Raw genomic sequence first — 11,015 nt, 5'->3', positions numbered from 1 at the left:
GGGGGACCTGGTGGCTGCCTACAAGCTCATCAGGGGAGATCAACAGCAAATAGGCAGAGTCCTTTTCTCCCCAGCACCACCTGGGGTTACAAGGAACAATGGTCATAAGCTGATGGATAATAGGTTTAGGTTAGAGATCAGAAGGCAATATTTTACAGTTAGGGTGGCCAAAATCTGGAACCAACTTCCCAGGGAAGTGGTCCTCGCTCCTACCTTGGGCAAATTCAAGAGGAGGTTGGATGATCACCTGTCTGGGGTCTTGTGAATCCAGCATTCATTCCTGTCTGTGGCAGGGGGTCAGGCTAGATGATCTGTTCAGGTCCCTCCTGACCCTAGCTACTATGAAACTATGAAATAGAGAGGTAAGAATTTTCTAGGGTGATATCTTTTATTGACCAACCATGTCGTTGGGATAGAGTTAGACAAGTTTCCGAATGCAATTCATTCTTTGTCAGATCTGATCACAATGAGGCTGGCACAGTCCTCTACACTTCATCTGATGGACTAACTGATATAAGTAGTAGACTTTTATCTTCTCTCTGGAATAGCTATTAGGGGTGCATGGCACACATACTTTTGCTAGAAGGTCTCATAGCTCTTTGCTGACAACAAAAGAGTACAGAGGTTAAGGACTCCTGGGTTCAATTTCAGGTTCTGCAGAACTGTGTGCTGTAGTAGGTATAGATTATACACTCTTTTTGTTGTCATCTCTACCTCTCTGTTCCTATTGTAGTAGAAAGCCCCTTTTTCCTCTTGCCTGCATTTACTCTCCCCTCTTTGGATATGTTTCTCCTCTTCTACCTTTTCTTCCTTCCTCTTTCTTTCACTATAAGATAAGAAATTGTGTTTTAAAGTTTGTAGGTGTGCATTTTGTATCTCCCCTTGTATTTTGGTATTTTTATCTATTTGTGTGCCATGGCATTACTCTTGTAGCTTATAGTTTATACTCTTCACCTTTTAACTAAATGTGTTTTAGTTTTAGAAGTAAGTTATACACTGTAACAATGTTAACAAGGGCAGGAATCAAACCAGTGCTTCCCTGTATCAGGTGGACCCCTGAAAGAGCCAGTGTATCAGAGACTGAATGCGTAACACAGTAGCAGGCTTCAGTAATAAGCAGCGATTAACACCTGCGGAAACTGCAGACCAACCAACAGAAATCAATAGGAGACAATTTAGCAACCAGGAATTCTCTAAACTTCACTGTTCAAGGGCTAGAAGCCCCGGTCTGAGTTAATCAATGCCGGGGACCAACTTTTGGGGCTGAATATCTCTAGATCGGCCACTCCCAGAGCCCTGTTCATGACAGCGGTAAATTAATCAAAATTCATCAGCAGACTCCCAAACCTGCACGTACATGCGGATGACCCCTGGGGCTGACAGGTGCCATCCAGTAGCCACCGAGGAGGAAGTCCCACAAGGGTCAATGACCCCTGGATTGGGCAAACCTGAAAACTGGGGAGTCACCAAAGTCTGCCAACGACATAAAAAGCAGTGAAAAGTGACCCTCAGGGGCGCCCTCTTGATCTCCAACTTGACCAGCACCCAACCTGTCCAGCCAGAAGGACCAGCCGGCGACCCCCTTCTGGAGGATAACACCATGCTGGAAGAAGCCTCGACTGGCCATCGACGGCAGACTCCAGCGCTTGTGGGATAGGTACACCCAACTCTTAGAGCTCGCTACTGTGTGTGTGCATGTGTATGAGGGAACCAGCCCCAAGGTTTATGATTTGATTTCATTACAGTGTTTCAATCCGCCTAATAAACCAGAATTTTAAGGATCCCGTGTTGGACATTTGTAGCCAACACTATCAACACCCTGTTGCTGTCTCTGCCCTTCCTCATGTCTAGTGCCTGTACCAGCTCCTGCCCTTCCCTTCCCCTGTCCATCCCACCTTCCCTCCCTTCTTTGGACCTGCCTATTCCACCCCCTAGCTCCTAATTGTCTGTTCTTTATGTCTTTGCATCTGAATAAGGATTTTTCTTTGTTTTCCTTTATGGTCCCAGGGAACCAGCAGCAGGAGCACTTAGAGCACATAAGACAGCTTCCCTAGCCTCAGTTCCTATGGTCTGTGTCCAGGTAGGTTTGGTAGCCATGATGAACAAGAGCAGGGAGGGTTCTACTCAGTCCCTGTAGCTCCCATCTGCAGCATGCTCCGTGCAGGTGGAATCTGTGGTGAATATTGCTGCTAAACACTGACTGGTCTCTACTGAGCATCTGTATGCAGTTTTATTGAATGCTTATAACCTGGCTGAATATTGGTAAATTTTCACAGGCTTGGCTAATGGCACGAAGGGGTGATATGATAGAATGAAAATAAAGAGAAGGGGATTGCAGATGAGAGAGATCAAAGTAAAATGGGATGACCACCATACCAGGGATGTTTCAGTGAGTGAAATGTGACCCTTTCTGTTCCCACCCCTCTACCTGTTCTTCACTCCACCCTGTGTAAAGAAAATTGAACACAAGAAACCATCTCCATGAGACTTTCATACTAATTTGGATATTGGTCATGAGAGGTCCATATCTGAGAGAGAACACCTGAAAGGTTCTCTCACTAGTGAGTGTCCTTTGAGTGAGACCACAAAATGCAGGTCTCTGATGAGGAGGAAGTGAAGGAGGAAGATAGCAAATAGATCAGGGAACCAAGGAACTCCTGTTTGCCACTTGTATGTCAGTGGAAGTACGGAATTTGAGTCTTTGCCCCTACATAGGTGTTAGAAGGATAGCAGACCATGACAGGCTAACTTATTCCTAACTTAACACTCCTGCTGTAGGTGTGCAAATGTGGTGACAAGGTACCTACCTCATACACAGCTTGCATTATTTTAAATGGCACATCATAAAATGCTTACAACTGTAGAAGAGTTAGTCAAAATATTTCTTAATCCTGGAACTAACCATTCCATTAGTGCAGGGCTATATGTACCAACAGTGTCATTTCTTCTGGGGGAAATCTTTGGGTGACTGTAGGCAATTTCTGTTCTGTATCAGACAGGCCTTTTCTTAATGCCTTACCTTAAACTGCCTAAGCTATGTTGGTAAACACAGCAAGACAAATTCACTCCCTAGTATAACTCCAGTGACCTGAATGGAATTTGGGCATTGGCTATCTTGGGAGATGAATGTAATGCTGAGCAAGGTGTGCATTTGTGTGTGCATATCGAAACAGCCCAAGGTCCGCCTGAATCCAGTGGCTCACTGGGCTACTGTGGCTAAAGCATGCCTACTTTTGTAGCCAGTCGTACATGAAGCAGTTGCCTTTGACTCCATCTTGAATGACCAGCTGCCCGTTTACAGCTGGAAGGCCTGTTGCCTAAGCATAAAGCAAATTTCAAACTCACCCCGCAGGAGCTGTAGCAAGACACCTGAACCTCTGCCATGGCACCCCTGCATGAATGTGCACTGGGGGAAAGAGATGAACTAATACAAACAAATCCTGAGTTCCCCCTCTACTGTTCCTCTTACTGCAGTGAGTCTTGCTGTAGGAAGTGTGGCAGATTTCTCCTTTTTCCTCTAAGGGCATAAACATCTGAAAACAAAACAAAAAAGCATGATTTAAAAACTAGTAGGAGGGGGATTAGGGTTAGGAAGAAGGTAATGGTGAGGCACCAGTTGCACATTCCCCAACATTTCCTAGGCAGCGAGCAAGATCAGACTGCCTGAAGCTGGGACGGTTCTGTCTCGGGAGTCCTGTCCTGCAGTCCCCCACCATTTCCACCTCCTTCCTTATGTTCCTTCCATCGCTGCTGCCTCCTCCTCCTCATCCTCCCCTTCCCTCCAGCTCCTCTCTCTCTCTCTCTCTCTCTCTCTCTCTGTTGTTTTCTTTCTTTGCCTCCTCCAGCTGACAGCATGCGCAGTGAGGCAGGAGGAGGGGGAAGGGCAAAGGGGGAGGGATGAATAAGTCGTAGCACAGTTTCTGCAGGCGCCTAGGTCTGATCCTTCCGCAAAACAGCAAGAGGAAAACCAAGTCCCTATCCCACAACCTACAGCATAGGTCCTGCACAGAAGACTGGAAGAAAAAAACAGAACTCCTGTCATCCTGAATCACGTTGTTCTACGCCACGGATCCCATATGCTGCTGCAGCTGTGGGATCCTATGTGCAAATCAGCCTTGCAAAATTTTACTACCCACTCTGCTTTATCAAGTCATTTGTTTTGCTGAGAAGTGAATGTACTTTGCTAAGTAAAACTGCCAGCACCATGATGGTCAAGGTGGGCTGGCCCATTTCAATCCAGTGCCTGCCAAATATTTTACATGACCATAGAGATGTCACTACTGTCTGCCTCCTCACAACAAAATAATAATAGTAATAATAATAACTGCAATAACAAAATAACAATAACAGCAGCAAAACCAACAAAATAATAGCAACAATGATGATGATACTAACAGCAGCAGTAACAACAGCAATAACAATACAATAATAATACCATAACAGCAATAACAGTAATAATAATAGGAGCAATAACATATCTTAATAAGAACAACAGTAACCTGATGATGATGATACTACTACTACTACTCCTAAGTGATAATCATCATTGCTGTGGTAGTTCCTAGGAGCCACTGGGCTAGGTGCTAGGCTTGGCTCCCCAAAGTAGCAGCATGTGCATACAATTTGCCCCCCTTTATAACATAACCATACATGTACACACTGTGGTACACAAGTGAGGTGCAGTTCTATGGCCACAGAAGACTCGTGACAGGCCAGGGACATGTGCAGTACATACATATATCTGTCTATGTATACATGCATGTGTATACACGTGTGCACACATAAAGACCCAGCACCCACAGCCTGGGCTGCAGCACTGACACCCTGCGGTCTGCTCTCGGAAGCCACCAGTGACTTGGGGGCACCCAGGCCAAGGGCACTTCATCTCCGCACACCTGCCACTGCAGTGTCCAGCTGGGGACACCCTCCCACTCACTAACTAATGCAGGACCCCACACATAGGCAGACAAGGTTCTTTGGGTAGATGTGATATCTTTTATTAGCTTGACTAAATTCTTGGAAAAAAGTTATTTTTTTTTTACAACCACACGTTCCTCCTGAAAGCTGCGGACAGGCCAGGGCCACAAGCCCTGTGGTGGCAGGTGACAGCGCAAGGAGCAATGGCCTTAAGTTGCAGCAAGGGAAGTTTAGGTTGGATATTAAGAAACACTCCCTGACTAGGAGGGCAGCAAAGCCCTGGAACAGGCTACCGGGGAGGTGTTGGGGACACAAAGGGATGATGTAGTTGGGGCTGGTCCTGGTTTAAGCAGGGGTTGGACTAGATCAGCATTTCTCAACATGTAGGTCATGACCCAAAAGTGAGTTGCATGAACATACGAAAGGGTCACAAATGCTATGTAAAAATGGGGCAAGGGGGTAGGTTGTCGCTGTGTTGATCTGAGGACATAGGCAGACAAGGTTCTGTGGGAAAATCTGGTATTTTTTAATCAAACCAACTCAAACAGTTGAATAAAAGATTCCCCCCCCCCAACTATTTACTCGAATAAAGAAAGGATCAACAAACTTGAAAAATGGATTCTCCTTTCAAGGAGAAAACCGTGTGGGACACCGTGGCTTTCCCCTTGCGGGCTCATAGAGCTCCAGCCTGCGAGGGGCTGCTTGGGCTCCCCCTGCCCAGCACCGGCGGCCCGCGGCTCAGGACTGGGTGGGGGCTGCCCATCAATGTTTACAAACATTGGTCCAGAAAAAGGCTGAGCACCGCTGCGCCGGGCGAGGTGCCCGACCCCCATCCGGTACGTTTCTGAGCGGGCGGCAGCAGCGCGCAGCCTCTCTCTTGTTTTTGTTTCCCATCCCCCCCTCCCCTCCCTCTTTTTTTTTTTCTTTTTTAATCCCCTCTCCCCCCAAGCTCCCAGGCTCCTCTCCGCCCCGGGGGCAGCTGCAAGCAGGCAGGCTCCCCCTTGCAAGCCAGCTCCCTCCCCAACACCAGCCATGGAGACATGAAGCCCGCGGGCACCAGCCTCCTCCTCCTCCTCCTCCTCTAACATGGAACAAGCAGGAAACTAAGAACAAGCAGCGAAGCCTCGGCTCCCCCGGAGCCCCCCGGCATGGGGGTCTGATGGGCCGGATGCTGGCCACCTCTGGCCCCGCCTGGGCCGCAGGGGGGCTGGCCCGGGCCCCCGCCTCCGGGCCCGGCAGGAGGCGGGGGCGGCTCTGCCCATTGTCTGCCTCCCCACTGTTTACGTGCAATGCATGGACAGGCCCGGAAGGCAGGGGAGGTTTGCACCGGATGGGGGGGTTATGTATGTACTTTGAGCATGCATGCGTGTGCATATACACCCGTGCATATGCGTGCTCAAATATATTTACACGTACTTGCTCAAACTGTATGTGTATGTATGTGTGTATACACACACCTACATGCTGAAGGTATATATCCATGCTCAAATATATATACACACATGCTCAAAGTGTGTGTGTGTGTGTGTATACACACACGCTCAAATATATGTGCACACATGCTCAGTACATATATGCACCCAAACATACATGCTCAAAACAAAACATAAATACATATATATGGATGTGTGTACATATACACACTTTGAGCATGTGTGTGTGTGTAAACATGACTTTCTGAGCTTGTGTGTGTAAATTGCCTATTTGTATGTATATGTATATACAGTATATATGTGTGTGTGTGTATGTATGTGTGTGTGTGTGTCTTTCAGGATGACTGAGATATATATATATATCTCAATCATCCTGAAAGACTCCATGTACCCTTCTGCAGTGCATAGCATTGTTTGTAGATAGAAAACAGCACTGTGGGTATGGGTGGTACGTGTCTATGTATTTGGACTGTATTGGCATATTGCATATATGTAGACGTGCTTTGTAGTAATCATGCACACTTCTTGGATTTGATTGCATGTAAAGTAGAACAGGGGGGTGAATGGGGTGCATTTTTAGTTTGTTAGCAGCTCTTTCAGGCTCTCTCATTGTGAGTAGTATTTCTAAAGGGCACCTTAGCCCAGTCCTGCTGGTACTGATATGCCCCTGGGGTACACTACACTGATCAGGAGCCTCAATGCTTTGGAGAATCTGAGGACACTCGGTGTCAAGCAGAGTTGGACCTTTTATTACTAGTGGTCCCTGAAAAGATCGCTGCATGGCAGCACTTCTGCAGCTGCAAGGTGGCCTATAGAAATCGGAGGGGTTCCAAGTGTGTTTATAGGGCTGCTGGATTAAAGACATTGCAGCATGTAGGTTTGAAGTATTGTTGTCCAGGTGGCATTCCTCTATATTTGAATATTCTTTTCACATTTTGTAATGTTACTGCCGGTGTGGTGGATCCAGTTTCTTTTGTTAGTTTAGCTTTTGTTTATGTCCAGTTGTTCATCTGCTGCTGAGGTTGTTATCAATTACTCTGCTGTCAAGAGTGTCTTAAAAATATGTAGCTGTGCTCTTAATGTTATACTTCAGACTTCTCTGATCTCCCTGCTGAGCCGCTACAGGAGAGAGGCCTTGGCAGTGGATATGGATTGTTGGGTTTTTGCTTTTTTCTTGTTTTGCTAACTCATTTGCAGAGGTAGGATAAACCCCCCATGGAGGTTTCTTTGAAAGAAGACTGAATGTTGTTTTATGTAAAACTATCCCTTCAGGGATAATCCAAACAGATAAGGTTACCTTAGGTTATTTCGTGCTACTGATACAAAGTAGCCTTGGAAACATTCACAGTAATATTGGCCATGCTGGATTTATAAAACCTCTGTCCCCTCATTTTTTCCGTAATGCTGGTAAACTTCCTTTCATTGCTTTTTAGCATAAGAATGTTGGCGGGCAGAATTTTGCAAGCCTGATTGAAAAGGTGAAATACGAATTTTAATTTCTACCTAGGAGAACTTTTATAATCTTTGTTCTCTCCTATGCCTGAAGAAGGGTACCTGTGCCTGAAAGCTTGCAAATAAAGCCTTTTTTTTTTTTTTTTTTTTTTTTTTTTTTTGCAAATATCCAGTTGTTCTAATAAAAGATCCCACCTCCGCCACGAGTTCTGATTTAAAGAGCTGCTTTTCAACCATTGTAATTGGTATTCTGTTGTATGGACCAAAAAGGGCCTTTTCCATGGCTCAGTATGACAGCCTGCTGCATGGGACAATCCCTTTTATAGGCATTTTCTATGCTTTCAATTTATTTTAACCCATAAAATATTTCAAATATATAAAATCTCTTGTGTTCCCTAGGTTTTGAAGTTTTCCCTTCTCAGGCTATTTCATGTTTTCATTGATGTGTCTGTAGTTTAGCCTTTTTACACTCTTTACATTAGTTGTTTATAATTTTTCCAAGTGTTGGAATATTCCCAGGGGCACCAGCTTCTTCAGTGTGCAGCTGAGTAGAAGGCTAGCTCCGAGAAAGCAGCAATAGTATGTTATTCCTGTCTTGAGGGATTTACTTTGGATCCCTGCTAACAAGTAGATTTGCCTTTAAAATCATTTGGATGATTTATAAAGTAGTGCACAGTCCTGTATCCTGCTCTGAGCTCCAGTGTATCTGCATAAACCATGGTTTAAAATAGGGGTGCACTGATAGAGATTTTTGGGGATGATACCAATAGCCGATTTTTAAGGAGGCATATTGGCTGATAGAAATCCAATTTCTGATACAGCTGCATCCAGCTGGTAAGTCTGTTGTGGTGGACAGGAGGGAAAGGGCATGGGGGTTGCAGATCAAGGCTCTTGCGGTGAAGGAGGAGTGGTGGTAGGGCAGGGGCTGGGGCAGATGTGGGATGGAGCTGCAGTTCCTCGGGGTGGGGTAAGGGGGGGCATGTCTCTTACTGCTGAGTGCACCCTGAGAAGGCAGGGGGGGCATGTGCTCCTCCAATCTGCGTAGGGTGTGGGTGGGGCAGGCTGCAGTTGCGGGCTGCTCCTGGGGCTGAAGTGGCGCTGGGTAGGTGGCGGCAACGGTGGTGGTAGGAGGCTACGGAGGGGGGGCTGCAGCCACCCCCAAAATTGCCATAGCCTCCTCATCATAGCCCCAGTGCCAGCGCTGCTGCCACTTGCTCTGTGCAGATCCGGATGCTCATGCCCCCCTGCCCCCAACCCTCCCAGACGAGCGGCGGGAGCAGGGGCAGGAGCTGCCAGACAAGTGGACAAGCCACTGGATGAGCAGCATGCAGAGGTGGGAGCTGCCCCCTCCCCCCCCTCCCTGCACCCCACTGCCCAGGCTGGGCACCACCTGCTTCAGCCCCTGCCCCACACCCTCCTCACCACGGAGGGGGCCTTGATCTGCCCCTCTGTGCCCTTCCCCCTTTCCTTTTCACCACTAAGACTTACCAGCTGCACGTGAGAGTTGCCGGCTGTGCTCCTCACTGCCTATGTGCTGCGCTGCAGCTGTGTGCATGCAGGCCGTTTTTTGGCCAAATTATCGTCCACATCAGGCCGATTTCCAATACAGACAATTTTCGTTATATCAGTGCCAACCTGATACTGGACTGATGTATTGGCGCACCTCTAGTGTAAAACATAAGCAGCTGATCTGCGGACTTTTCCCAACAGGAGTTAAACATTTATGAGGTGCATACTTTTAATTGTCCTGCACTCGATTTGGAATTTGGTCTTCTCCTCTGGCACTTGTGTATTCTGAATGCTCCTTGTATTTTGTAAACACTTCTAAGACACTTGCATGTAAGTTGCCCTAAGTTCCATTGTTCCTTTTTCTTCTTAAATGTTCTTTGCAAAAATGTATGACACTGAAAGAATGAGGTCTGAAAGACTGGGGAGATGCTGCTACAGTGTTCTTGGGGCTAGATAAGCCTGGGATCTTTTCCAATATTTGCTAGAGTTGGAGATTTTGGAGATAGCGAATCTGTTGGGTGAAGCCACAGAACAACTGGAAATTCCTTTGTCAAGATGGAGTTAGGCTGGGGTGGGCAGTTATTTGTGTTGGAGGGCCACTTAGGGAATTTTGGTGAGCTGTTGCAGGCCAGGTCAGCATCCCCCCCCCCTTGCAAAATAGATTTTGCACCAAAGCTCCCTAAGTGGCCCTTTGGCCCAAATAATTGCCTACCTCTGAGTTAAGGGAACCTAACTTTTCTTTCCCCCTTTTCCCTGCACCCCCTCCCCAATCCGGAATCTCTGGCATGTGGTTGGCTGGGCTGCTGCCACACTGTGTTCCCATGCACCGCCTCAGGCCACGTGGGCACAGCTAGAGCAGCTCCTGCCCAACCAGGATGTGTGCCAGGAAATTGGGGCAGGGAGGGGGTGCAGGGAGAAGAGGGTCCAGAGCTACAGGCTGGGCTGGCACTGCGCTATATTCTTGCGTGCCGCTTCTGGCCATATGGGTGCAGCTAGTGTGGCTCCTGCCTGACTCGGCCGTGTGCCGGAGACTCGGGGTCAGGCAGGAGCTGTGACGAGGTCAGGCAGGAGCCGTGCCAGCTGCTTCAGCTGCACCCACATGGCGCAGCTCAAAGCAGTGTGGGGGAATACAGCGTGGCATCACGTTAGCAGTGTCCATACCCCTGTCAGGCTCTGGCTTGGCAGAGCCTGGATAATCTGTGGCTTCTAGCCCTCTTTCCCCTGCACCTCCTCCACCACCAGTGAAGAAAACCTTACTTGAGCTTCAACTTGCCAGGGGCTGGGCATGGCCACAGGGTCAGAGCTGTATGCATTCAGCCTTACTGGGCAGAAGCCTGGCCAGGAGCTCAGCATCCCCTGCCTTGGAGCCTACACTGGGGGTTGCGGGGTGGGGCAGGGCAGGCAGGTGTCTGCTGCTGTTGCTGCCAGTGGCTACAACATGGGAAAGGGAGGAGGGTGAGAGGCTCCTAAAGTCAGGGAAGTTGTGGGCCGGATCCAGTTCTCCTCCAGAGGAGCAGCCGTGGGCTGGATAGAATCATTTGGCAGGCCAGATCTTGCCCACCCCTGAGTTAGGCAGTATGGTTTAGGGTGGAAAGTGACAGTGATGGCTATCAGACATGCGCGTTCTCTAATCTGTGGTTCCTGTCCTTGGAGCTTGTTGTTGGACTAGCATGGCTATGGTTCTCCAGTTTCTTTACCCCATAG

The 11,015-nt window shown here is 47.9% G+C and overlaps 1 protein-coding gene across 2 annotated transcripts in view; it reads right to left on the bottom strand.

Moving 5' to 3' along the window:
• Positions 1–5,743, bottom strand: part of CCNG2 (cyclin G2) — a 51,335-nt gene extending 45,592 nt beyond the window's left edge. The window contains exons 1-2 of one of the 2 annotated variants that reach the window (XM_025206546.1): positions 5,525–5,743; positions 3,346–3,533 (exon numbers count right to left, since the gene is read on the bottom strand). In XM_025206546.1, coding sequence (XP_025062331.1) covers positions 3,346–3,384 — 39 coding nt within the window. In that variant the 5' untranslated portion in view covers positions 3,385–3,533; positions 5,525–5,743. Of the gene's footprint in view, positions 1–3,345; positions 3,980–5,524 lie in introns of those variants that run through there. The other variant, XM_025206545.1, reaches the window with a different exon arrangement.
• Positions 5,744–11,015: the final 5,272 nt, after the last annotated feature.

This window comes from Alligator sinensis, unplaced genomic scaffold, assembly GCF_000455745.1.
Source record: "Alligator sinensis unplaced genomic scaffold, ASM45574v1 scaffold989_2, whole genome shotgun sequence".
In the NCBI taxonomy this organism is placed as follows: Eukaryota; Metazoa; Chordata; order Crocodylia; family Alligatoridae; genus Alligator; species Alligator sinensis.
Note: the sequence above shows the minus strand (reverse complement) of the source record. Positions and strands in the feature narration are given on the sequence as shown.